At 46.0% G+C, this 26,529-nt stretch overlaps 1 protein-coding gene across 1 annotated transcript in view; it reads left to right on the forward strand.

Annotated features, from left to right (window-relative positions):
- LOC112233024 (agrin) overlaps positions 1 to 26,529 on the forward strand; it is a 283,865-nt gene that overhangs the window by 232,824 nt on the left and 24,512 nt on the right. The window contains 17 exon segments of the mRNA XM_042299364.1: positions 814 to 956; positions 1,258 to 1,363; positions 4,973 to 5,092; positions 5,543 to 5,707; positions 7,630 to 7,773; positions 8,948 to 9,072; positions 9,430 to 9,535; positions 13,896 to 14,100; positions 14,103 to 14,314; positions 15,909 to 16,034; positions 17,862 to 17,989; positions 19,391 to 19,505; positions 21,109 to 21,228; positions 21,436 to 21,777; positions 22,885 to 23,077; positions 25,105 to 25,320; positions 25,914 to 26,143. Of these exon segments, the coding sequence (XP_042155298.1) occupies positions 814 to 956; positions 1,258 to 1,363; positions 4,973 to 5,092; positions 5,543 to 5,707; positions 7,630 to 7,773; positions 8,948 to 9,072; positions 9,430 to 9,535; positions 13,896 to 14,100; positions 14,103 to 14,314; positions 15,909 to 16,034; positions 17,862 to 17,989; positions 19,391 to 19,505; positions 21,109 to 21,228; positions 21,436 to 21,777; positions 22,885 to 23,077; positions 25,105 to 25,320; positions 25,914 to 26,143 (2,796 nt within the window).

Genomic DNA, 26,529 nt, shown 5'->3' on the forward strand with positions numbered 1-26,529 from the left:
GTCAATCTGGATGTGTCCACTCTTATTTCCTTCTCATTCTTCCCCCCCCATTATCTTGTGAGTTCTATCTGTATGTATATCTTTATGTAGTTTGTATTCCAAAATGTTTTTTCAATGTGTCAGCTTTATAAGTCTCCGATCCTCGGAAATAATAATGGCTTGTCGTTTGTCCTTTGAACTCTCTTGTAACTCTCTCTGGAGAGCTATTTTCAAAAACCTCTTTGATCCAGTGAAGTGTACCGTTTTAAAATAAATCGAAAGTTTACCTTTCACAGTCGCAGGTACAAAAAGTGTCTGAACTACTTTTTTTCCGAAGTCTGGAGTGGATTGATAATTGGATTTTATGGAACACCGTATAATTAGAGGCTTCCTCCTATCAGGAAATCTGTGTCAATGAAACAGGTTCTCGCATTGATTCCCCCGCATTGATTCCCCCTCGCAGGGATGCAAGGGGTAATATTTCCCTCCTCCCACTATCCTCAGCTTTAATTGAAATGTAAAGGATGCCTCACTGATGGCACTGCAATGTTGTGCCTAATTTATTTTGTCAATCTCTGGTCCTCTCCATGGTTGGTCATTATCTTGTACTTCCAGCAGCGCCTTTGGTTCTATCTCAGCGTCAACGTGAAGGACATTTTAATATCCTAAAGGTGGCATACTCTGAATATATAAACACTCTGCCAAGAACTCAGATTTCATTTTTATGGGGGACGACAAAGATGTGTGTATCGAAATGTTAAGTTTTCTTATGTGTGTCTGTGCTGGGCCGATAATAACAATTTTTAAAATGATCTCTGTGTGTGGTCTCTGCAGAGTGTGGTTCAGGAGGATCGGGGTCAGGTATTGAGAGCTGCGAACAGGACAGGTGTCGTACGTTTGGAGGATCGTGGGACGAGGACGCAGAGGACGACCGCTGTGTCTGTGACTTCGACTGCCATCGCGTGCCTCGCAACCCGGTAAGCCTTATCCTCCATAAGTTAGCCCTCCACAAACAACCACAAACCTGTGTGTGGTTTTTACTGCAATAGAGGTGGTTTTCAGTTTCACACAAGTCTAGGTAATTCCTAGGTAATGAATGCATGACATCTGACATTTACATTCAAAGTCAATGTTTGTGCAATAACATTTTCAGACTGAGATTGAACTTGCAATGTTACGTGGTTTGAAAAGGATTGGTGTACTTAGAGTAACTTTGAAATTAAATCACACGCTCATACATTCCAGCATTCATTTGAGTATGACTATGATTCTCCTCAGGTGTGTGGCTCAAATGGGAAGACCTACAGCAACGAGTGTGAAATGAAGAAGGCTAGGTGTGAAAAGCAGGAGCACCTGCTGATCCAGAATCAGGGACCCTGTACAGGTGAGCAGCCTGAACACCCCACCATAACTGATCTAACATCAGCCAGAGTAATAACCCATCTCTTACTTAATTCACCCAGCTTAGTACTTTGTCATAAAGCAACGGCTAGAAATCCTGTTGTTTCTTCTGAACACCACTTTGGTTGGTACAGTAGCCTATCGAACACAGCGCCAAAGCTGGCTAGCGAGAGCTTCCCTCCCCCGATTGGATACCTACATAAGGTGCCTTCGGAAACTATTTAGACCCCTTGACTTTTTCCACATTCTGTTAGGTTACAGCCTTATTCTAATATTGATTAAATTGTTGTTTTTTTACTCATCAATCTACACACAATACCCCATATTGACAAAGCAAAAACAGGTTTTTAGAAATGTTTGCTCATTTATAAATATTTAAAAGTATTGTATTTACGTAAGTATTCAGATCCTTTACTTTGTTGAAGCACCTTTGGCAGCGATTACAGCCTTGTGTCTTCTTGGGTATGACGTTACAAGCTTGTCACACCTGTATTTGTGGAGTTTCTCTCATCTTCTCTGCAGATCCTATCAAGCTCTGTCAGGTTGTACGGGGAGCGTTGCTGCACAGATATTTTCAGGTCTCTCTTGAGATGTTCGATTGGGTTCACATCCAGGCTCTGGCTGGGCCACTCAAGCACATTCAGAGACTTGTCCCAAAGCCACTCCTGTCTTGGCTGTGTGCTTAGGGTCATTGTCTTTTTGGAAGGTTAACCTTCGCCCCCAGTCTAAGGTTCTGAGCGCTCTGGAGCAGGTTTTCATCAACGATCTCTCTGTACTTTGCTCCGTTCATCTTTGCCTTGATCCTGACTAGTCTCCAAGTCCATGCCGCTGAAAAACATCTCCACAGCATGATGCTGCCACCACCATACTTCACCGTTGGGATGGTGCCAGGTTTCCTCCAGACGTGACACTTGGCTTTCAGGCCAAAGAGTTTAATCTTGGTTTCATCAGACCAGAGAATCTTGTTTCTCATGGTCTGATAGTCCTTTAGGTGCCTTTTGGCAAACTCCAAGCGGGCTGTCATGTGCCTTTTACTGAGAAGTGGCTTCCGTCTGGCCACTCTACTATAAAGGGCTGATTGGTGGAGTGCTGCTGAGATGGTTGTCCTTCTGGAAGGTTCTCCCATCTCCACAGAGGAACTCTGTTAGAGTGACCATTGGGTTCTTGGTCACCTCCCTGACCAAGGCCCTTCTCCCCCAATTGCTCAGTTTGGCCGGGCGGCCAACTATAGGAAGTGTCTTGGTGGTTCCAAACTTCTTCCATTTAAGAATGATGGAGGCCACTGTGTTTTTGGGAATCTTATATGCTGCATAAATGTTTTGGTAACCTTCCCCAAATCTGTGCCTCGATATAATCCTGTCTCTGAGCCCTACGGACAATTAATTCGACCTTATGGCTTGATTTTTTCTCTGACATGAACTGTCAACTTATATAGACAGGTGTGTGCCTTTCCAAATCATGTCCAATCAATTGAATTTACCACAGGTGGACGCCAATCAAGTTGTAGAAACATCTCAAGGATGATCAATGGAAACAGGATGAACCTGAGCTCAATTTCAAGTCTCATAGCTAAGGGTCTGAACTTATATAAGTAAGGTATTTCTGTTTTTGTTTTTAATACATTTGCAAAAATGTCAAAAAACCTGTTTTCGCTTTGTCATTATGTAGATTGCAGAGGAAATTCTCTCTGGACTGCCACCACAGATGCTAGGCAAAAGTAGGGAAGCCTTGTTCTACGTCTTGCTCTACATTCTAAGTCCCTGCCTTGGCAGTGTAAACCATCATCTCTCTGTAGTAGGCCAGAGCGAAGCAAAGGGCAGATAAGATATTCTGTGTGATCACTGCAGCCTGTTTGATTCCCTGCGGCCCTAAAAAGAGCAAGGGAGCAAACGAAAGAGAGAGAGATAGAGAGAGCTCTCCGCCCCGGTTTCACACTCACATTCCTGTAAAGTCGTCCTTCCTAAGCTGGCCACTTTGGGGCGCTTTCTGTCACGCTTCTTCACCATCCGCAGAGAATCAATCCCTTTTTTCTTGTGAAGTGCTATTGGTGTGCGCGAGCTCTGGGCCCTCTTCTTTTCCCAAAAAGCTCAGATCAATTGGAATCTCATTGGGCCTTTCTTCATTAGCTATGCATGGAGGAACGTGTCTTTGACCACGGTTTGACCTCCAAGCCTTCAAACTCAAGGGAGCTCCTGACTTCTTTAACTTGACAAAGCGGGTTTTGAATTCAACACGACCTTGTGTTGTTGTTCTTTTACTGTCTTATGTGGTTTATAAACACCTCACGCGTTGTGTCTCTGGGAAAATGTTTCATCATGCCTGTCTGAGTTCTTTGATCTTTGACAGCTGTCTCAAAGAACTTTCAAGCTGTCCTATTTTGCATTTTTCTATCAGAAAACTGGAATCACTGACCCAGTTTTCATGACGTCTAAAAAGATCCTGCGCTATATACCGTTGCTACATGCACGGGCACTCAACTCTCCCCTTGTAGAAATACAAAGGCTACACGCAGCACATAGCCCAGGCAGCAGCAGACCTTGAGATAGAGAGACAGAGTAATACTCGCACATCAGAGAGAGCTGTATTGTGCCAGACAATGGTCACTGTAGAGGGAAAACCAATAGGTTGAAGAACATATGAAATGAAAAGTTCTCTCTTGTCCTAATAGGCTCAGAACAGATAGTAGCGGGAGCGCTGAAAAAGTGGCAAGTTAATGAACTGTGTCCAAAGCTCATCGCTGGAGTGGAAAAGCACTGGAAAAAGAGAGAGCAAGTCATCACCATTAGGCTTCGGCTCATATCCACACCAGTAACAGTGTGATTTATGGGCCGGTATCTGAAGCCTCCAAACTCCAAATGAGGAACACAAGAGAGGAAGAAGGAAAGAGAGAGCGAGGGGGAGAGTTCTTCCTCCCAACTCTACCACTAGCGGCCATTTTGATCCAAGGCCTGAAGAGAGTTTAAGCAATAATATATTGCCTTGGCCGTTGAACAACACCCCCCTTTTCCTTCTATCCTTCCATACCTCTCTCGTTTCACTTATACACAAGTGCTCTGTTGGGGGAGATATTTGTTTGGGGTATGTTGTATACGGTTTTTGAGCTGTCACGTGGCGGTGGATTCTGCCGCTCCCACAGACAAAACAACTACACACATACACTCACAGATTGGCCCAGTCCATCAAATTCAGCTGCAGACTCGTTTTTTTCTGCTTGTGCGAGCTTGTAGCGACGCTGTGTCGCGCTCTGCAATTTCACAGGAGAACAAATGAAGAGAATAGGCCTCCTAGGAAGAGGCAAATGTCAGCTGTTGCAAATCCACTAGGAACACCATTGTTTGTTTTCACTGCACTGGAGGTAATGGCATAATTCTCCCTCTGATTTTGAGCCATTGTCAGGACTGGGAAAATTAAATTGTTATCTGGAAGCCAGATGCCAGCTTCTTCACCCCTGGCCCGCCAGGCAAAACTCATTGTTCACTAGAAGTTGCATGTTGTTCAGAGATTGTGTCTTCTAATTCCTTTTAAAAGAGCCTTCTGTCACTCTGAAAAGTTTTTTTTTTCTCCTTTCTTGTTCGTTGCGTCCCCTCATCAGCGATTTCGGCCACCTCTCCGACAAAGCTGCCAGCGCAGGAACACTGCAGTCTGTCAGTCTACGGCTGTTGCCGTGACAACAAGACGGCGGCCCTTGGTGTGGGACTTGCCGGATGCCCCAGTAAGTGTGCCGACCCCTCACGTGGCATCCGACCTCTCACCTCTGACCCCTTGTATTATATCCATCACGATGGTATTAACTTATTGACCAGATGCTCACAATCAGCCTAGCATACAATTCTTTAGAAGGAAAACCTGTATATAAAGTGATATCTAAAGGTATGGACACAGATTCAAGTCTAGGTCTGGGCGGGGTTTCCGAGAAGTATCATAGCACTGAGATGACCTTTCTTTCGTAAGTTTAGTTTCAATGGAAATAAGATGATATAAGTGCTACGATAGGCTGATTGTGAGTATCTGGTCGATAAGTTAATACCATTGTGATGGATATAATACAAGAGATCAGAGGTGAGCCTGGACACGATCTGCTGATGCTTTGATGTTGTAGCTGTGCATAATGATCTAATTAATTCAGTCATTCAATCAGTCATGTCATTGGTGTGTCCCCCAGGTACATGCCAGTGTAACCCGTACGGCTCCTACAAGGGGACTTGTGACCCGGGCAGCGGCCAGTGCTCCTGTAAGCCCGGCGTCGGGGGACAGAAGTGCGACCGCTGCGATCCAAGCTTCTGGAACTTCCGTGGCATCGTCACAGAGAACTTGAGCGGCTGCACACGTAAGAGACCCTCTTCGTCTTGTCTCTTTCTCCATCTCGTTTCTTCTCATCAACTGTCCTTACGTAGGAAACAGAAGAGTTATGGTCTTGTATAGCAGAGTTAGTAGACCATGACGCTTGCAACTCATAGGTTTCCCGCTGGGGCCGGTAGTACGAAAATGTATGCATGCAATACTGTAAGCTGCTTAGGGTTAAAGTATCTGCTTGATGGCTTATACTATATGGAGACATTGACTCGATTCCTTTGTGTGTGTGTGCGTGTGTGTGTATGTGTGTGTGTGTGCGCATAATCCTTTTTGATGGTGACTACTTGTGAAAAGAGTATTTGGCAATACAGTACGAGATCCTCAGAGCTTTTCAGTCATCAGCAGGAACTATCTAACTGTCTCCACTGTGGCCTTACCTGTGAGGTTTACACCTGAGGTATATATGAACTGGAGACAGCATCCAAAATGGCCGACCATTGTTTTCAACGTAATCCACTCACGTTCGCATACACCATTTCGTGGTGGTTGCCATCTGCTTTACAGAGCCGATAACGGCTACACACTAGAAGTCAGTGCACGTTGGAAGCAGCACGAGCAGCGACGGCATCATCATGTCATCCACAAACATCACAAATATTGGATGACTATAAAATGTTAATATCTTCGGCTGTGAGTGATGGAAAAACAATTGGCCTCGAAGACGATTACTTGAATTATTCAATTGATATTTTTGGCACAAAGGTGATAACTAAAGTGTCTTTTTAGGAATTTTAAAATAGGACTTTTCTATAAACCCTTTTCCAGGACACGACACTGACATCACGCACAGATGCGCGCGACTCTGGGTGGCAGTAAGAAAGACATTGCCATCTGTGCCCATTCAACATTTAGATACATTTATGTTTTTTTTATACTTCTAAACAAAATCACTTTTTGGGGTTCTTGTATGTTCTTACAATGATGTTTTGATTCTTGTTTGAACACACACTTAGATTGCATTTGGTTGTGATCTTTGCAAATAATTATTTTGGATGCAGCAGTTAGTTGTTCACTAGATTGCTAACGCTCATTAATATAGGCTGTAGCAAAAGCTAGCCAAATAGCCATTTTACTGGTTGAAGTAGAAGTGTTTTTTAAGTATAATGCAGTTGATTTGCCATGATGACACCAACATTATATTAAGCAGGACATTCATACGAGCCCTACAATCCAATTATAATCCAAAAGTAGTGTGAAATGCACTCATGCGGCAATGTTTGTGAACACAGAAAGGGGTCTATGGGGCCGTCTATAAAAATTGTCCTTTTGGGCTTGTCTTCAGCTAAACTGCAGTACCAAAAGTGCCCTCTGAGCACATGGGAAAGCGTGCTTCCTGAGTGCAACACTGGCCCCCTGAGGCTTACTCACGGACAAGCAAACAGTACACACATCAGTGCAGAGTTCAGCAGGAGGAAAAAGATTGATTCCAGGAACATGATGGGTTTTGATGTTGTCCCTTGCGGGCTGGTGGCTCTCTGTGATCTTGTTGGCCCATCTACCCTCTCCCATCTTGCCCCAGGGTTGTCTGGGTGGCCTCGGCCTGAACTATCTCTGACCCCAGCCCCCGACAATGAAGCGCTGAGATTTACATCAACCCAGGGGTCACTTCTGAGGTGGCCTGTATGTGTGTGTGTGTGTGTGTGTGTGTGTTTGTTTGTGTGTGTGTTTGTGTGTATGTTTGAAAGAGAGTGTGTGTGTATTCCTGAACTAAAAAGCATAATGGAGAATCTTGGAGAGAGTTAGGGATAGACTAGGCTGGTAGTCTTTCATTATGATGAATATATGGGGTTTTATTCACTGTATTTTATGCATCCCAATCTCTCCATCCCTTTCTTCTCCCTAATCATATCTCCCTTTCTCTCTTTCTATCTCTCTTTCTCACCCTCTGTATTCCAGCGTGTAACTGCGACGCGGTGGGCTCGGTGAGGGACGACTGCGAGCAAATGTCAGGCCTGTGCTCCTGCAAGACGGGGGTGAAGGGCATGAAGTGCAACGTGTGCCCCGACGGCAGCAAGATGGGTATGAGCGGCTGCGACACAGGTAAGGTGGAGCCCCCGCTTACTGACACGTGCCACCTGCTGACTCGCCGCGCCACCGATGAAGCGTGGCAACCCCTCGGCTCTCGTCTAGTCCCTGTCACTCCTCTCGTCCAGGGGGCGGCCTTGCAGCAGCCTATTTATGAACTCAATGTTTTTTTGTCAAAGCCACGTTTTTTTAAGCAGCATTTTGAAGTAGCAGAAACGGTAGAAGCAACTGCAGTAAAATAGCTGTCGTTGTTCATGGTGTTATCTGAAGGAAAAACAAATCAGAATGGGAAATATAAATTTAAGCACTTATATTTTGGCTATTTATCCAGTCATTTCTCATTGTAAAATAAGAATTTATTCTTAACTTTAGCCCACTATCAGTAGTTTCCCTCGCCCTCTTCCATTATAATTTAGCCCAATGAATACACACACAACTCCAGTTGGCGGAGAGGGAAGGTGGAGCGCCTGCTGTGCCGACCTGGCACTGTCTCATTAAGACCCACCGTCAGCTATCGACAGAAAGTCAAGTGCTTAATGAAGTCAATAGTCCCAGCCCAGCAGTGGTGCTCTGTGGCGTACCGGCAGATGAAAAAAGGGGGGCGTGGTAATGGAACGGGTACATGAAAACCAAGAGGAGGTGTTCCGCATGGCTGTTATGTCAGCACAGAGAGCCCACACTTGGCGCCTCAGGGGCTCATGGGTAGGATTCTTGGCCCAAGCCCCTGCTGCTGCTGGTGATGCTGCTGCTGATGCAACCCAGTGGTGATATGTGTCAACGCTTCTAACAGGTTCCTTGGTGAAAGTACTGGAGATCAGGGCTGATTAGACGCCCAGCCAAAACAAGACAATGAGATCAAATCCTTCTTTTAGTATTGCTTGAAAAGAGTCCACATATTTACTTTATATTAAAGACACATCATTAATAGAATCTGTATGGAAAGCATAACTGATCATTCATCTGCATAACCTACCCGTGTTTATATATGTGGAAGCAGTGCTGTGCATATCAAATATGATGACAATTATCAACTAGGATAAAAGGACAGTTAAGAGCGCCAAGCACACATGCTAATGTGAGCATCATGATTAGGACCAGGAATAGCCAATTAGAGTGAACGGCCAGGGATGCCATAGCTGCCTATCTATTGTCCCCATGAGTTGATTTCAACCCCTCATTCCCATCTCAGGTGCCGATGCCCCAACTTCATGTGATGAGCTGGACTGCAAGTTTGGCGCGTTGTGTGACGAGGTCAATGGTCAAGCCCACTGCGAATGTCCCTCTCCCGACTGTGACGAGAAGAACAAGACCAAGGTGGGCCTCTACATTCTCATCTCCATGAACAATCAGTCATCTTCTCCATGACCAATCAGTCCTCTTCTCCGTGACCAATCAGTCCTCTTCTCCATGACCAATCAGGCCTCTTCTCCATGACCAATCAGTCCTCTTGTCTATGACCAATCAATCCTCTTTTCCATGACCAATCAGTCCTCGTCTCTATGACCAATCAGTTCATACTCTCAATAATCCTGTACAGAATCCGGACCCCAGAACCTGGAACTACCAAGCTTCAGTTCCACATTTAGTATCGATGGTGGTTGGTAGTAGGCAATGCGAAAGTTAACAAATTGTGATCCTAGCTTCTTTTTGTCCTCGCTTTTTCCCGAGCAGGTGTGTGGCTCTGATGGGGTGACCTACGCTGACCAGTGCCAGCTGAGGACCATTGCCTGTAGGCAGGACAAGCACATCACAGTGGAACGCTTTGGCCAGTGTACAGGTGAGCCCCGTTTGTCCTCCATACATCATACTGGAGGATGTCCAACTCCTGTTGTCAGGCCCATATCAAAAGATAATGAGTAATGCCACAGGCATCGGAAAGACCAACTGTCCTCTCTCCATCTGGCTCCTTGTTAAAGACAAGGGACTAGAGGATATGGGTTGTGTCCACTTTGGGTTTGGTGCCATATTACTTCATATTGCGTCTCTTTCACTGGTTTCAGTTTGTCTGTGGATAACCGGCATAGTTACACTTAGAAGTACATCAATTTTACTTTACACATTACTGTAGTAACCCCTTATACGGCCAGCTGTTTTAAAAACACTTTTTGAGACTGATTTCACAAGATATCACCAAGTGTTTTTATTGCAGCGTGTGTGAGCATATAGTGTAGTGTGTGTGTGGGCTCTATATGCCAATAATTAGCAGTAAAGCACAAGGTTTCTCTGTTGGCTACCGGTTGTGGAAATAACAAACAGCTGGCTTGTCGTCACATACCTGTGAGCGCACACGATGACAGCTGAGTCTCTTTACCCATTATCCTCCCTGCTTGGGATTGCGGTGTCACTGCGAGTGAAATCAACACCGTGGCTGACAGAGAGGAGCAAGGAAGAGGGAAAACAAAGTCTTGGGAGAGAAATGAGGTGCTCCCCTGTAGATAGAGATGCTGCTGTTTGGATGGAGCCTGAGCCACAGATTCCCCAGAAAGGAGTGACATTTCACTGTTTCATACCCTGCAACCCTGTGCGGATTAGGGAGGTTTAGCTCCCAAAACCTCTGTGGGGAATCCTTCGATCTCTGTCGCATCTTTTAGCTGGATGGAGTGCACCACTGCACTGAGTGGTATGGTGTGCACTGGGACAAGCGCCAAGGATGTGGCTTTCATGTACGATGGACGTGTTGAGCCTAGCACCAACAAGCGTCACAGCAGGGCCCGCGGGGACAGCATGGCACTGGGAAGGTGCTGGCAGGTGGGCACAGGAAGGTTGGCCATGGGCCAGCATCAGGTGCCTAGCATCTCGCACAGGAAAACGTTTGCTCACCTCATTGCTTGTACCCACTGATCAGACGTGTGTAAAAAACAGCAATTCGACTAATTCTCTTCCTCCCTGCTGATCTTTGTGCAGTTTGTCAGGCCTAAAGTAGGTGCATTGCTTCGGAGGCTCCACCTCAATACCCTAGCCAAGGCTTCTGAAATAGAGCTATGTGGCAGACTCATACATGCAGGTGCACAGGAGTAACAGTAATTTTCTCTATAAGAGGCCAACAGCATTTTGATAGGCCCGGAGCATCTGGTGATTAGAGATTCGTTACCGGTGAAATTCACTCCCGACTCGTTCTCTGTTGCCTGGCGATGGAAAGGGAAAGGGGATACCTAGTCAGCACAATTTAACCAAACCCCTGTTAATCGGTCCCCGGGGAGCAGTTGTTGTTGGGGATGAACTGCCTTGCTCAAGGGCAGAACGGCAGATTTTTCCACCTTGCCGGCTCAGGGACCTTTCAGTTACTGAACCGCTAGGCTACCTGCCGCACACATGAGACATGTAGTATGTAATTCCTTACCTAGTGTGTAGCCTTATTCGGAGGGAAAAAGAGTTGTAACAGAGAGTTGTAACTCTCTCTCTCTCTCTCTCTCTCTCTCTCTCTCTCTGAGCCTGAGGGGAAAGCCAGATGAACACGGCGGGCCTCCGACTTGTCACAGCAGTTCTTTTCATTTCTTCCCTCGGATGCGGTCGCACCATGGGTAGCAGGCTCCTCCGCCGCACCCCTGTTGGGGGTTAGAGCGCAAGCTCATTTCACGTGTGACTGGGTGCAAATTAGCATTAGCAGTGCTCCACCCTCCTCCCGCCGCCGCCCCTCGTCTCCCGCTGATCTGATGCAGCTCTTAGTAAGAATTACAGAAATAACTTCAATGCTAACATCCAGCATAGGAGCACTACTGAGGGCATATGCCATTCCTACATAAACCATAGTCGAGCTACAAGCCTCCTTGGTCTGATGTAACTCTACCGTCGTATTGTACGTCAGTGCTAATGGCTCCACACTGAAGCAAGGAAGCAGAAAGCAGAAAGCACATCAAATGGCTACTGCTGTTATCTGACCCATCTCTCAGGCACTTTTGAGTCTTCTCTATACTACACAGCATTACTGCTTCTGGCTATGTTGCCCATCTCAGAGCTAGAGGAAGCAATCCAAGGGAAAATCGGGGAAAGCGTGAAAGGTACAAGCCATTAAAAGATGGTATTTGAACGAATGACAAACTTCTGGCACCGATCTTGTCCAGAAGTTGGCCAGTGGCCTGGTTCTCCCATATGGTGTCATCACCTCTACTTTTGCGGCAAATTGGCAGTGAACACAAGCATATGGCATCTTCAGTTTTCAGCCTGAATGTTAGTCAGGGTTCTCTTGTCTTAAACAGGGGCGGAGGGGGAGAAAGAGACCGAGACAGGAACAGAGGAAATAAGTCAAACAAGTTAAGAAGAAGTGACGAGGGAAAGTATGAGGAGAGAGAAAGAGAGAGAGAGTGAGAGAGAGAAAAGACTAATTAATCTGGGAATCTGGGAAATCAATCCTCCCATTTTCCCAGATTAATTTGTCTTTTCTCTCTCTCTCTCTCTCTCTCTTTCTCTCTCCTCATACTTTCCCTCGTCACTTCTTCTTAACTTGTTTGACTTATTTCCTCTGTTCCTGTCTCGGTCTCTTTCGTGTTCTCTTTCTCCCCCTCCGCCCCTGTTTTTCTCCCTCTTCCATTTCCTCTCGACATTCCAATATCAGATTCCTCCTCCCCACTGATCATGGCAGACACTGCAAACAATCTTAATAACCACCTTTCAAAGATAACTACACAGTCCAGACAAGTGAAGATGACAATGATTTTTCTCCCGCCCGCCTGCCGATAAAACTGCCTGCAAATGGAGCATTAAACCTGATTAAGGAAAAAGCTTCCACCGAACTGACTACTCTGCCAGTTGTTCTTCCCATCTTTCTTTCTCTCGCTTTCTCTTTTTTTAATATTTTTTACCCACCCATCCTGGTGCATTTCCCGCCAACGGATGCCGGTTCCCAGACACCCGCTCCCCTGGTGCCGCCAGACGCAAGGCTTGGCACATGAGTGACAGGTGTAGCCAAGAGGAAAAGCAAAAATGTGCCACCGCCTCACTCACGGCAATAGCAATCGCTGCTGCACTCTCAGGGCTAAGCTGACATACTGTATCTCTCCAGGCTGGCTCCTCTGCCTCCTCTCCTCTGGAGCCTAGCAGGGTGGAAGATAGCGGGGTGCCTGGCTGATAATATCCAGCGCTTCGTCAAGGTATCACATTTCACACTTCACAACGTAATTGCCGATCAAATAAGAGATTATTAGTGTGCAATTAAATCCTACTCATAATGTTAGCCGAATTCAAATGAGGTTTTTCTTTTCCCCCTCCACACACAATGGATGGGGTAGGAGCGTCAGTATCGTTATGCCTGGTTGGCTCGCTGTCATCCAAGCAGCTACACTTCATAGTGTCTCAATCCCCGCCAGCTCTCGACTCACCTCTCACCCTGGGGATGTTTTATATCGTTTCTAGCCGAGAAATGTTTGTCTTTGTACCAATGCCTTGCATGGGTAGTGGCGGTCACAGCTCAATTTTTTTTTTAAAGCGGGTCCCTCTCTCTGCTGATGGCAGGGAAAGGGTTTCGTAGTGTTTTTTCAGATGGTGTGTGCGACTGTGTTGACAAGGCTGCCTGACGCGGCGGAGTTGACGGATGCTTGTGCGGCTGTGAGCCGAGTCTGTAGTCTTTGAAGCCAAAGTAAAATCCTGCTTTTTCTGCCCCATTTATATCAATCATTCATCACCAGAGGCCCTGGCTGTCTGTGATTAAAGCTCCACTACAGGAGGGCAACATGTGGATATGGATACATAATTCATACTCACAGACACCAACACTGGCACATATACACACTCACAAACACACACACACGCACGCACGCACGCGCCAGTGCAACTGCAGTGCAGCTTAACCCTATATAGGCCAAGTTATTCTTCTCTGTACACAAGCAGACTGCAGTGCATTTGAATTCAACAGTATGCGGTGGTGTGAAGGACAGTTTTAGGAAGGTGTTCCTAATGTTTGGTTTACTCAGTGTATATTCCATATTGCAATGAGACTGGCCTATGCTTCCTGTATGTCGATCAGTATTGGGTGCTCAGACTGAGCCATAAAGGGTACAACGTTTAAAAACATGGAGAGGGTGGGGGGTTGAAGGTGTACATGGGGGCTATAAGGCCAGAAAGAAACGAAGCATTTCCATCGTTGCTTACCCATTCATCCATTCCTTGCTTCCTCTCCTCCCCTTCCTTCCTTCCCCATGCAGAAAGCATCATAGAGCCGGCCAGCCGATCCACTCTTTACCCCCCCACCTCCCACGCCGCCGCCACCACCCCCTCCACCGCCCACGTCAGGCTCACGTCGCCGCACTACGGTGCATCACTCTCTCCCTGGGACGATGATCAAACGAAGGGGCTCCCGGCCTCTTTCGTGGAAGCCTTGCCACCCCCATGGCCACGGAGAGCGTGCTCACCACCAACCGCCCCGTCACCACCCCCCGCCACTCACCTCACTCCACCACCCCCCACCTGCCTGGCCACACCAGCCCTGGCTCCTCCCCTACCGCCTTTGAAGACTCAGGGAGCGGCGAGCCCAGCGGAGACGACCAGGTGGCGGAAGAGGAGGAGAATGAGGAAGAAGGTAGCGCCTTCGGAGTTCTGGAGGCGAGCGGAGAGGAGCCTGTTGGTAAATCAAAGCTCTTTCACTTCATTACCCATAATGCTGCTCTGCTGGAGGTCAGAGGTCTGAGTGGGAGGAGAGGGTTGAATATGGGCCTCTGACCTGACTCACGGTTTGATATGTCTCATTGCTACATCATAAAACATTTAAACAGGTCACTATCTGATATTATATGACCATCATAGAGGTGTGCATTTTCAAAGTGTCCTTTGCTTTCAGTTAGGACTAATCCAAAATGTTAGGCAGAGGAATACCAGAATGCATTCTAAACCCAAGACTGTTGTCACGGTATCCTCCATTCTTTCAAAATATCAAGCTATTTTCACATTTGAAATGTTTCTCTCATCACGTAACTGATTTTGGAGAATTGGAAAACAGAAAAGCTGATGAGGTTATTGGCTTATGTCGGGGGATTGTTTCAAGCCTGAGTTGTTAGCTTGATAAGAATATCTCTTACCTTGTCATTGCTACATACTGATACGGAAACACGACTCTCTTTCTACACACTAAAATCCCTCTACCGCATTCTGGCCTTATAGCTAAACCACTCCACAATGCACCACACTTCAGAGACTGCTAGACAAACCCTTTACAATTCGTTTTTTTTACCATTCCAAAGCTCTGTGACCCCTCAGTCGCCCAACAGCGTGCTGTGACACTCCTGAATTGATGGAACACAAGCCTCTGCACTTCCTCAGTCGCTTACCCCCCTTGCAGATTTATTCTCTTGTCAGCAGTGGACCGGAGTGCCCATGGCCTGTCTGCCAAGGAGACCTGGGTCTCCTGTTTGTGTGTGTGCATGTGTGTCTAAGTCTATGTGTGTGTGATTGGGGGGAGGGTTTGCGGTGGGTGGATGTTTGTTAGCCAGTTCCATGGCTCTCAGTGAAGCAATGCATAGTCTCTGAGCCGTAGCACCCCCACACCCCCCACAACTTAATCGCCGTGCCCGTAAAGATGCCCCGTAGATTCTAACCTCCTCCATCCCTCCAACTCCTTTTCCACAGCCGTTTCTCCAGGGACGCAGCGGCTGTCCCGGTGGCTTCGGTTTTGCTTTCGGGGGTGACAGCGAGAGTCGTTGAAGAGACAGCCTGACATCTTTACGACTTATTCAGTGAGCCGTGGTTCTTTGCTCGGCGATCATTTCTAATCTCGGGGTGACCGTAAAGCTGCTCCTCAGAGAACACCGAGCCCCGTAAGAGAGAAACGGTTGCAGGTCATTACCTCACGTACTGTGAGAGTAGCCACTTTACCCCGTTGGAGACAGCCAGGGTACTCCTAGATTTACAGCAAATGCAATGTTCTCTGGGACAAAGACTTGGAGATAGCCATCGCCCAATCAGTAGAAAGTTAGCGATAGCGATCGCCCAATCAGTGGAAGAGATTAGCTGTTTCTGTGGTTATTTATTTACCTGCCCTCGTCACAAAGTACTTAGTGCCATTATTACGGTCTGCACACTATTATGTAGCCACTACAGGAGGGTTCACCTTAGGCAGATGAGCTCCAGATGCAGCTATTTGAGGCTGGGGTTAAGAGGGCGTGATTAATTGTTATGAACCGTTGTGAAGTGTTATTAAGCATTATGAATCATCTCGTCCCCAGACCCCACAGCTGCGGCCACCACCATCCCCACGGCGGAAGATCGCTCGTCGTGTGACAACACTCCCTTCGGCTGCTGTCCCGACGGCAAGACGGCCTCCAGCAGCCCTGAGGGAGCCAATTGCCCCCGTAAGTAACCCCAAAACCTCCCTCCTTTTCTCCCCTCCTCCCGCTCCCCTCCCTGACCTCCCCACCCCCCTTTTTCAACTCTGTAAGTAGGCACCCATTTTGAATATGAAACGATATGCTCATATTGAATCTGCAAACGGCAACGGCAATAGTCACTACCGTCCATGAAGTGCGTTATGTCAAACCACATTTGCAGCCCGCCACATCACGAATGATGAAACGCATCGTGAATATCCTTGTGTGTCGGCTGTGGCAAGGTGCTAATGATGATGTCACACCCACCGATCGATCGATAGCTCATTCAGCCAAACTGTTACCAATAATAGAGCGTCTCGCGCCTTAATCAATATGCCGGACCTATTTCTCCTCCCGGGGTAGGCCTGTCAACCCAGATATCACAGTCATTAGGATGGGAATGACAAGTCTGTGGCGACCAGCCAGGTGCAATATCTATCAGCGGAGCGTCTCGCTGTATCTTCCTCCTGTATTGACAAAGTGTCAGTGATCTCTCTGAGAAGAGCTAACCGCTAGTCGCTAACACCTGTCGTCTGAAGCCTTAGATGACAGCGTTTATCGGGCGATATGAAGTTATCAGAAGGTGTGGAGAAATTGTAGTGGTGCACTGTTGGACATAGTGACATACTAATACTTTGTTGCCACATCATTTAACCATCTGAAAAGTGTAGTACTGTATGTTATGCTAAGTTTTATATATTTGAATGAAATGTGCATGTTTTCCCATGTAATACTACACTTCCAATGCAAGTTGCAAGAGGCGAGTTAAACTTCGATGAGGCCTTGTAACTTTCACAGTTCAAAGTGATCTGATAGTCATCCTTCTCTTCGTCCGTCACGGATCCTGCTCGTCTGATGTTTGTCTTCTAGATCTGATCTATCTCTCTCCTCCCGTCTTCTATCTCCTTCCCATCCAAACCTTCCCCATTTGCTCCTTGTCGATAGCCGCCCCGTTAGAATTGAACCGATGTGCGACCAAAACAAGTCCTTATCATTGTTATCATGCAATTTTAACCAGCCTATGTCAGTCACCGGTTTGGCGACATTAGGAGACAATTATGGCTATCTGTCACGATAATCATACAAGTGCTCTTCCCTTTTTCCCAGGCAAACTCCGAGCAAGGCACCATGATTGATTTGGGCAATTTGTTCGGCGATCCACGGCATGAAACCTCAGCATCAGTGCCTCCCCCTCTCCTTCTCTCTTCCTTTATGCTTTATTATACTCTTCTCCTTCACGTTGTCTTCAGTGTCGCTGGCACTGTGTTGGCGGAACAGAAGCGAGAGGCCATAGGGGGTTGATGGGTTTTGAACAGGGAATGGGGATGTTTAAGGGCAAATGGGAGAATGTCTTTGCCAAAGCCAGGGACTTTGAACAGTTTCTTCATTTTAACTATGTGTGTTGTCTGTCTAACTGATCTCTCTCTACTCAGTCCTCCGTGCCTCTGCCAACTTTTGGGACGAGTCTCGGTCTGGTAAACTCCAGTCCACTTCCGCTTTTCCTCCTCCTCCTCTTCCCTTCTTCTTTCACTCCTCCATATCCCACAATCCACACTTTCCACTTTCACCGCGGCCAGTCACAGGCTCCACCCCAACTCCCTACAGCCCCACCCACCCAACCAACCAACCAATCAACAACGACCACACTAACCCTCCTTCCCACATATGCACACACACTCCATCACTAACCCCGGACTGGCACTACCCCAAACGGTCACTGTCTGAAGCTGAGGGCGGGTGGTTGGAGGCACCGCATGCCTTTTAGGCACGGGAAGTAGTGTTTTTCTAACGTGTGACACCATTTTCTGCCAGCCACCATGAGGTTCAGCGGCTTCCTGCACCTAGACCAGGTGGAGGGCCAGGAGGTCTTCTACACCCCAGAGATGGAGGATCCCAAGTCTGAGCTGTTTGGGGAGACGGCCAGGAGCATCGAGAGTGCTGTGAGTAGCAGCACTAGGAGCCATAGATAGGCTACATTCAGTGGTTCATCGTCAGTCTGTCGAGAAAGTGTACTTTGTCAAAGCTAGGGCTGTGCACGTGCATGTATGCTACTCGCCTCCAACAGCATGCCAGCTGTTGTATTGGTATCACTGGCCCCCGCCGAGGCCTAATCTACCGCCTCACAACACTGTGTGTCTGTGTGTGTGTGCATCGTACTCCTCGCAGGGACCAGTTGTGGCATTAGATAGCGACACAATGCCCCCTCTAGCCCTCTGTGTGTGTCTGGTAGAGACTGTGTGTGGATATCACCTAAGGTGAAAACTAGAGAGGGGGAGAAGTGGCCATGTGTCTGGGTCAGTGTGCCGGTGGGGGGATTTTGAGAGACCTGGCTTGTCTGGGCACACACACGCACACACACTGAATGTAGACACAGATTGGCTTTGCCACACTGCCTGCAGTTCCATCCTCCACACAGCAGGGGCCCCCTGTGCAATAATTCCAGCATGCTATTATGGATAATGGAATAGAGTTTGGAAAGAAGTGGAGTGGGAGTGTTGTCTCTCACCCCCGTACGAGCAATGTTGAGTGAACAGAGGAGGAAGAGAACAGCAGAACTAAGTGTACACTTCAAGATCATTTGATGTGTGGGTTAGCAGCGATAAGCACTGATTCAAATGAGGTCAGGCACTTGGTACAGTACCGTATGTCTCCCTTAAGGTATCAACTTGAGTCGGTCAAGTGAGATACATTATGAATGTTATTCTCTGGTTAGTAGGGAAGCCATGTGGATTGTGTACAGTTGAGCTATTTCCTTCCTGACAATGATTTAGACCTCAGGTTGGGCACCGAAAGCACGCACACACACACACACACACACAGTGTGAATCGTAAGCTAAACCAATCAGCAGCCAGCGTGCATCACGCTTACCTGACATTTACAACTGTCTCTGAAAAATAACATGTTCATTTAATTATTCCCCAGCTCCAGTTAAATGTCAATTTGTGCACCCAGACTAGGCCCAATGGGGTTCTACACAGTTGTAGACCTATCCACTGACATAGGTGCATCCCAAATAGCACCCTACTCTCTATATAGTGCATTACTTTTGACCAGGGCCTGTAGGGGTCAGTGTAGAGCCCCATTTGTGATGTAGATATAGTCTTCCCCGTTCTTCTGGAGAATGAGTTCACTGCACTCAAATTGAACGAGCCACTGCACAGAGGTTATCACCTCGCTCATTGATTATTGCTGGGTATTTATTTGGCACAAAAAGGAACATACGGACTGAAACAGACTACCTGAACTTGTCCAATAAGAAATGCTTGATTTAGTTCTCCTTTGCAAAATGTATTGCTTTGGTGTGTACTAATCCATGTGTGTTTCTTCCCCCCTGGCTCAGCTGAACGAGTTGTTCCGGAAGTCAGAGGTGCAGAAAGACTTCATGAGTGTCCGCGTCCACAGCCTGGCTCCCAGCAACTCCATCTTGGCCTTCGTCGAGGCCCACTTTGACTCAGGTAACACAGGACAGGACAGTTTTGGGAAAAATCGTGGTAAGAAGAAGAGTTGGCTTCAGTGGCGAAGGTGCATAAAAGGAATTCAGATATGATGTCATCTTTTCCAGCACTATTCATTCATCTTTTCCAGCACTATTCATTCATCTTTTCCAGCACTATTCATTCATCTTTTCCAGCACTATTCATTCATCTTTTCCAGCACTATTCATTCTTAAACGAAGGTGCATGACATGGTTCAATGTGCCAATAAATCAGCACAATCAACTTTTTTTTTACACTTTTTTTTAATGCTGCCGTCTTGGAGCTAAAATTGGGATGATATATACTGTGCTAATGCCCATACAAAAATAATAATAACAGAGAGCACTGTACAATACAGCAAACTTTGCAAATGAGGCGTTTGTGGTAAGTACATGGGGCCACCATCATAATACACCTGGAGACTTCAAATCAAACATTTTCTGCAAGAAATTATTGAGGAAAATTCCTTTTGGAATTTCAGTTTAATTCCTGAATTGACTGAATTCAAATGGAATTGACACCAACTGTGATAAAACACACTTGTTTACTGTATGGCAAATGTACTGTTATGGCTAATGGTACACATTCTTTAAAAAAGACTGTTCCTAAATCCCCTTTTCAATAATCACATAGTATGCCATCATATATAATGTTAGTGACACTTTTGTTACTGGTTAGGCTGCGGTCTTTATGGAAAGTGTCAAAATGATCATTTCCCCTCAATAGTTATTTTTCCTTTGATACCAAATTAATCTCTCCCTCCCTAACATAATTGCTACGCGTTACAACAACACTGAAAGTCATTACATTTTACAAAGCACCTTGGCTTTGTAATTTTAAACCTTGGCTTTGTTATTTTATTTTATTATTATTTTTTTTTTTATCCGGAGGGGGGATATATTTGTTATTGTCAGAGCCAAAAGGGACAAAACTAACAAAACGACATCAACAACAACCAAATCCTCAGAGTGAGCTTGGTGGCGTTGTATATTTGGAGCTGGCTTCATTTCAGCCCCTCCCCCCAGAGTACTGTTAGTGAGTACTGTTTTTACCAGATTTTATCAGATACAAATCTCGCCCTCCTCTTCTCTTTTTACGGGCTTCGCTCAGCGTCTTTTACATTCGCACAGGAGACGATGCCATAAAGGCGCTCTGCTCTGGCCAGTTAAAACAGCCATCTGTGGAAAACATTATGAGAACGATTAATCTGAACCTCAGTGGAACCTTGTTGGACGGTTGGAGGACAACTGATCCCCTGGGTGTGTTGTTGTATCATAGCGACCTCGATCGCTCTCTTATAAATTTGCTGTTATGAGCTAAGGAGAGGGGAATTCATTTTCTATGTTTTAGGATATTGCTCTGCCTGCTTGTTCAGTCTTTCTCAAACCTTTCCTCTGGGACGAGACGTTTCACAGTTCTGTTTTAGCCTCACCTGATTCATTAATCAAGGGCTTGATGATCAGTTGACAAATGGAATCAGGTGTGCTCGCCCTGCGATAGATTAAATACATGGGAGCACATAGAACAGCTGTCCTGGTTGAGTCTAGTTGTGAACGGCCTTGTCTCCCATGTTGTGCCACAGGGACCAGGTACACAGTGGAGGACATCGAGGGAGCCCTGCTCAAGCAGCTGAAGGCAGCCAAGGAGACGGCCATCATGGTGAAGAAGCCAGAGGAGGAGAACATTCGCTTCACCAACTACGGTAGGACAATCACCTGCAGGATTGGCTTGCATTGTTTACTGTAATTGCAAATATGAAGTGGTATAAGGAGATGAAATTTATAAAAAAGTATTAAATAAAATGAAGGCATGATTAGGCGTATTTTGGTCGTTGAATAAAAAAAGTCCAAGACTTACGCTCTCCTTGACATTTGTTGTCTCTCTGAATGTCTCTCTCTCTCTCCATCAGGCCTCTCCTCCCTCCCCTACTTCACCACAACCACCACTACAACGGCCACAGCCACCACCCCCACCGCCAGCCCCTCCCCCTTCATCACAAGCCGTCCCCCGGGCACCACCCGCCGCCCTTACACCAGCCGCCGGACCACCACCGCCCCCTCGCCAGTGACCACCCCGGCCCCCACTACTACCATCACCCCCCTCCACAGGACCAGGCCTGTGCCCCACCACACCAAGGCCCAGCGGCCCTGCGACTCCCACCCCTGCCGCCACGGGGGCACCTGCGAGGACGACGGTGCCGACTTCACCTGCATCTGCCCCGCCGGGAGAGGGGGTGCCGTCTGCGAGAAACGTGAGTGTGGAGCCCCCCTCCTTCCTTCCTTTGACCCACACACACACACAGACACACACACACACAGACACACACACACACTAACATACAGACACACACCCTAGGTAGTTTCTCTTCAGAGTTTGGGTCAGTGCCATTAATGATCTTTGAAAAGGAGTTGGAATAAAATGCATAAAGTTCAACACAATCCCATAAGAGAACATTAGGTTCCTATTGATGTCCTGAACTGACAGTGCTGAGCTAGAACTGACCCCCTACCGTGCATTAAAGACAAAACCCAAATCCATACAGCTTATATTAGATTCCAATCTATTTGACTCAATAGACATCCAGCATCTACCAAAGTCCCCTACACCCGCTATCTAAATAACCAATGAGGTTAGCGACCACTGAGCACTTTACCAATCAACGCTAAAGTAAACTCATATCAAATCAGCATCTGCTGCGCCAAGCCACAAAATCAAGCTTGGAGTGCCGTCAGAGCACTCTGAGCTTTTTCCTTTCGTTTCTCCCCTTTGGTGGTCTCTGATAAGGAACCACCTCACACAGCTGCATCTTAACATAATTGACCCTAATTTCTTTGATAGGGATTAGTTGGTAGAAATCCGTGTGTGTTTGAGTCGGAGTGTGTGTGAGTGGCTAAGTGACGGCTGCGGCACAACACCGTAGCCTCCCTTGGATCAATCAAATCATTAGATGAGAGGATTTCATCAACCACCATTCTCCCTAGACGGAGAGAGGCGGCTCAGGAGTCTGTTGAGTTTGGCGAAAAGGATGATAATGATGATATAATAGTGTGTGTGTGTACAAAAATCATGCGGTCATCATTTTCCTCCCTGACGATACACACCAGCACACATTCTGTTAGCCACGGGTTCTCTCCTTCCGTCTGTTTGTTGGGCCAGAATAGCTGAACTAGGCTCTTGTCTCCAACTGTTTAACATGTACCGACCATAGAGTTGGAAAGAGGGCCCACCCCTTATCTTTGCCATTGTCGCTTCTGCCACAGGCTTTGTGGTTAGCGTGTTTACCTCTATCCAACTCTATGGTACGAACATTACACCTTATACAGTATGTGACACCCTCCCATCGCCCCTGTTTTCTTAGTGATCAAGTACTTCATTCCGTCGTTCGGGGGTAAGTCCTACCTGGCCTTTGACACCATGAAGGCTTACCACACGGTCCGCATCGCCATGGAATTCAGGGCCGCCGAGATGACGGGCATCCTCCTCTTCAACGGCCAGGACGGCAAGAAGGACTTTCTGTCTCTCACCCTGGTCAACGGCAAGGTGGAGCTCAAGTGAGTTGACGGGAGGAGGGGATGAAACAGAAAGTAATAAACCAGGAAGAGATTCAGTTAACAGGGATGTGAAAACAGTGAGCTGTAGATGGACCCAGAACGACATAGGCTTGGTTTTGTTTGGGATAAATGAATGAAGGGGTAGAGGCTAAAATGAGACAACTTTTAATATTTTTTTCACACACATGCACACACTCTCGCTCTATTCACACATGTGTATTAATATGTGAATCTCTCTCTCTATTTACACATGTGTATTAATACACGAATCTCTCTCTATTTACACATGTGTATTAATACCTGAATCTCTCTCTATTTACACATGTGTATTAATACATGAATCTCTCTCTATTTACACATGTTTATTAATACATGAATCTCTCTCTATTTACACATGTGTATTAATACATGAATCTCTCTCTATTTACACATGTGTATTAATACGTGAATCTCTCTATTTACACATGTTTATTAATACATGAATCTCTCTCTATTTACACATGTTTATTAATACATGAATCTCTCTCTATTTACACATGTGTATTAATACATGAATCTCTCTCTATTTACACATGTGTATTAATACATGAATCTCTCTCTATTTACACATGTGTATTAATACATGAATCTCTCTATTTACACGTGTGTATTAATACGTGAATCTCTCTCTATTTACACATGTGTATTAATACATGAATCTCTCTCTCTCTATTTACACATGTGTATTAATACATGAATCTCTCTCTATTTACACATGTGTATTAATACATGAATCTCTCTCTCTCTATTTACACATGTGTATTAATACATTAACCTCTCTCTCTCTATTTACACATGTGTATTAATACATTAATCTCTCTCTCTCTCTATTCAGAACGGTGTATTAATACATGAATCTCTCTCTATTCAGAAATGTGTATTAATACATGAATCTCTCTCTCTCTATTCAGAAATGTGTATTAATACATGAATCTCTCTCTTTGCACATGTGTATTAATACATGAATCTCTCTCTTTGCACACGTGTATTAATACACAAATCTCTATTAACACATGTGTATTAATACATGAATCTCTCTCTTTGCACACGTGTATTAATACACAAATCTCTATTAACACATGTGTATTAATACATGAATCTCTCTCTTTGCACACGTGTATTAATACACAAATCTCTATTAACACATGTGTATTAATACATGAATCTCTCTCTTTGCACACGTGTATTAATACACAAATCTCTATTAACACATGTGTTAATACATGAATCTCTCTCTGTTCACACATCTCTTGGCAACTGTAAATCAAATCCTTCTTGAAATAAAAGAGAATAGAACATTATGTTAATGTCAATGAGTATCGAGCTCTAAGGATCACAGTTACTTGCTTATAAATAAAATAAAGTAAAGAAATGTAATACCATACATTCTCAACCAAGTTAGCTTTAGGTACAAATATGACAGTTAATCAGGTGTGTCTGTGCACCAATGAATCTCAAAACTGTTGCCTTTCTCCAGGTCTACCTTTGTATGCAGTATGGGTTTCTCATATCCAGTTTCCCATATCAACATTAAGCCTATTACTGGACTAAACAGCACTTTTTTCATCGCAGATTATCCATTGAGCATATACACTGAGTGTACAAAACATGATGAACACCTGCTCTTTCCATGACACAGACTGACCAAGTGGATTCAGGTGAAGGCTATGATCCCTTATTGATGTCACATGTTAAATCCACTTCAATCAGTGTAGATGAAGGGGAGGAGACGAGTTAAAGAACGATTTCTATGCCTTGAGACAATTCAGACATGGCTTGTGAATGTGTGCCGTTCAGAGAGGGTACGGAGTATGGTAGTTGGTGCTAGGCGCTCCGGTTTGTGTCAAGAACAGCATGGGCCAGCATCCCTGTCGAACACTTTCGACACCTTGTAGGGGAGGGGCAGGACATGCAACTCAATATTAGGAAGTTGTTCTTAATGTTTTGTACACTGTGTATAAAGCTAATGTTTTGCTTCCCACCCCCAGGTTCAACACAGGTTCGGGCACAGGCACCTTGGTCAGCAAGGTCCAGGTTAAGCAGGGTCGCTGGCACCAGCTGGTAGTGACAAGGAACCGGCGCAACGCCATGCTGAGCGTGGACAATGAGACCCACATCGACGGCGCCAGCCCCCCCGGCACCGACGGCCTCAACCTGGACACACACCTGTTCATCGGAGGGGTGCCCGAAGACATGATGACAGAGTAAGGCCTGACTTGAAGCATATACATAAGTAAATGTTATGTATGTGTGGTTATATATTATTACACCATGGTATTGTTGAATACTTGTTTCTTATTGGCTTAAAGGGTATTCTAGGGCGTGCATTATTTCCCTAAATGGAACAAATGGAACACATTTCTAGTGGCAAATGTGATCAATTATAGCCATGGTATGATAATCAAGTCAGGGCTCTATGCATTCTATGGAAAATAATGCAACTCAGTGGAAGGTCAGTTCCACTACGCTAGCCCGTCGTGGAACACATCTTCCACGTCGTTAATTATTTTCCATAGAATGCATAGCCCCTCAATGATTATCCCTTATGTATTTGGAGAAAAGATGATCGATGGAGAAATAAGATCTTAGTTGTTGAGTTATATGAAAACCGTTATGTCAGGAACTCTCCTGTAGTCACATAGTGGTTTACTGAGAAGCACATGCAATGAGCAGTGTATGTTTGTTTTTCTCCGTCGAGCGCCTGTGTGTATTTTTCCTGTTTTTCCACTGAGTTAAATAACTGTCGGATGGTTGCCATTCACACACTCTCTCTTCCTCTCCCTGCCTCCATCCACAGTGTGAAGGAGAGAACCTCCATCGGTACGGGTCTGGTGGGCTGTGTGCGCATGCTGGATGTCAACAACCTGGTGTACAACCTGCAGGAGAAGAGTGGCAACGTGCTGTACGGCACCGGCGTGGGCGAGTGCGGCAACAATCCGTGCCAGCCGAACCCTTGCAAGAATGGCGCCCCATGCCAGGTCAAGGAGGCCGAGATGTTCCACTGCAAGTGCATCAACGGCTACTCCGGTGAGCCAAACATCTTTCTAACAACGGACCTCCAGTTCACCTATATATCTGGGATCAAATAGGATTTGTTTTCTTTGAAATACTTTGGCTGCTCTTGATTGAGCTTGCCGGCTGACGAAATGGAACCAATAACAACGGATTAGTCCCCAAAGTGCAATCCTCGCCCATCTTGCTTGCACTCCGGTCAGGCTCCAACAAACGCTCAAAAGTATACGAAAGCAAGCCAATACTATTTCAACCCGTCTCTAGGGAATTCCCTGCAGCCAGGTTTTAGCTATTACGTCTTGTATAAGACTTTTAGGTGTGATGCAGTACAGAAACATTAAAGACTATAACCAAATCCCCTCGCCTGGACTTAGCCCCCTCTCGCCTCTTTTAGAGTGGTC

Source organism: Oncorhynchus tshawytscha, linkage group LG16 (assembly GCF_018296145.1).
Source record: "Oncorhynchus tshawytscha isolate Ot180627B linkage group LG16, Otsh_v2.0, whole genome shotgun sequence".
Taxonomy (NCBI): Eukaryota; Metazoa; Chordata; class Actinopteri; order Salmoniformes; family Salmonidae; genus Oncorhynchus; species Oncorhynchus tshawytscha.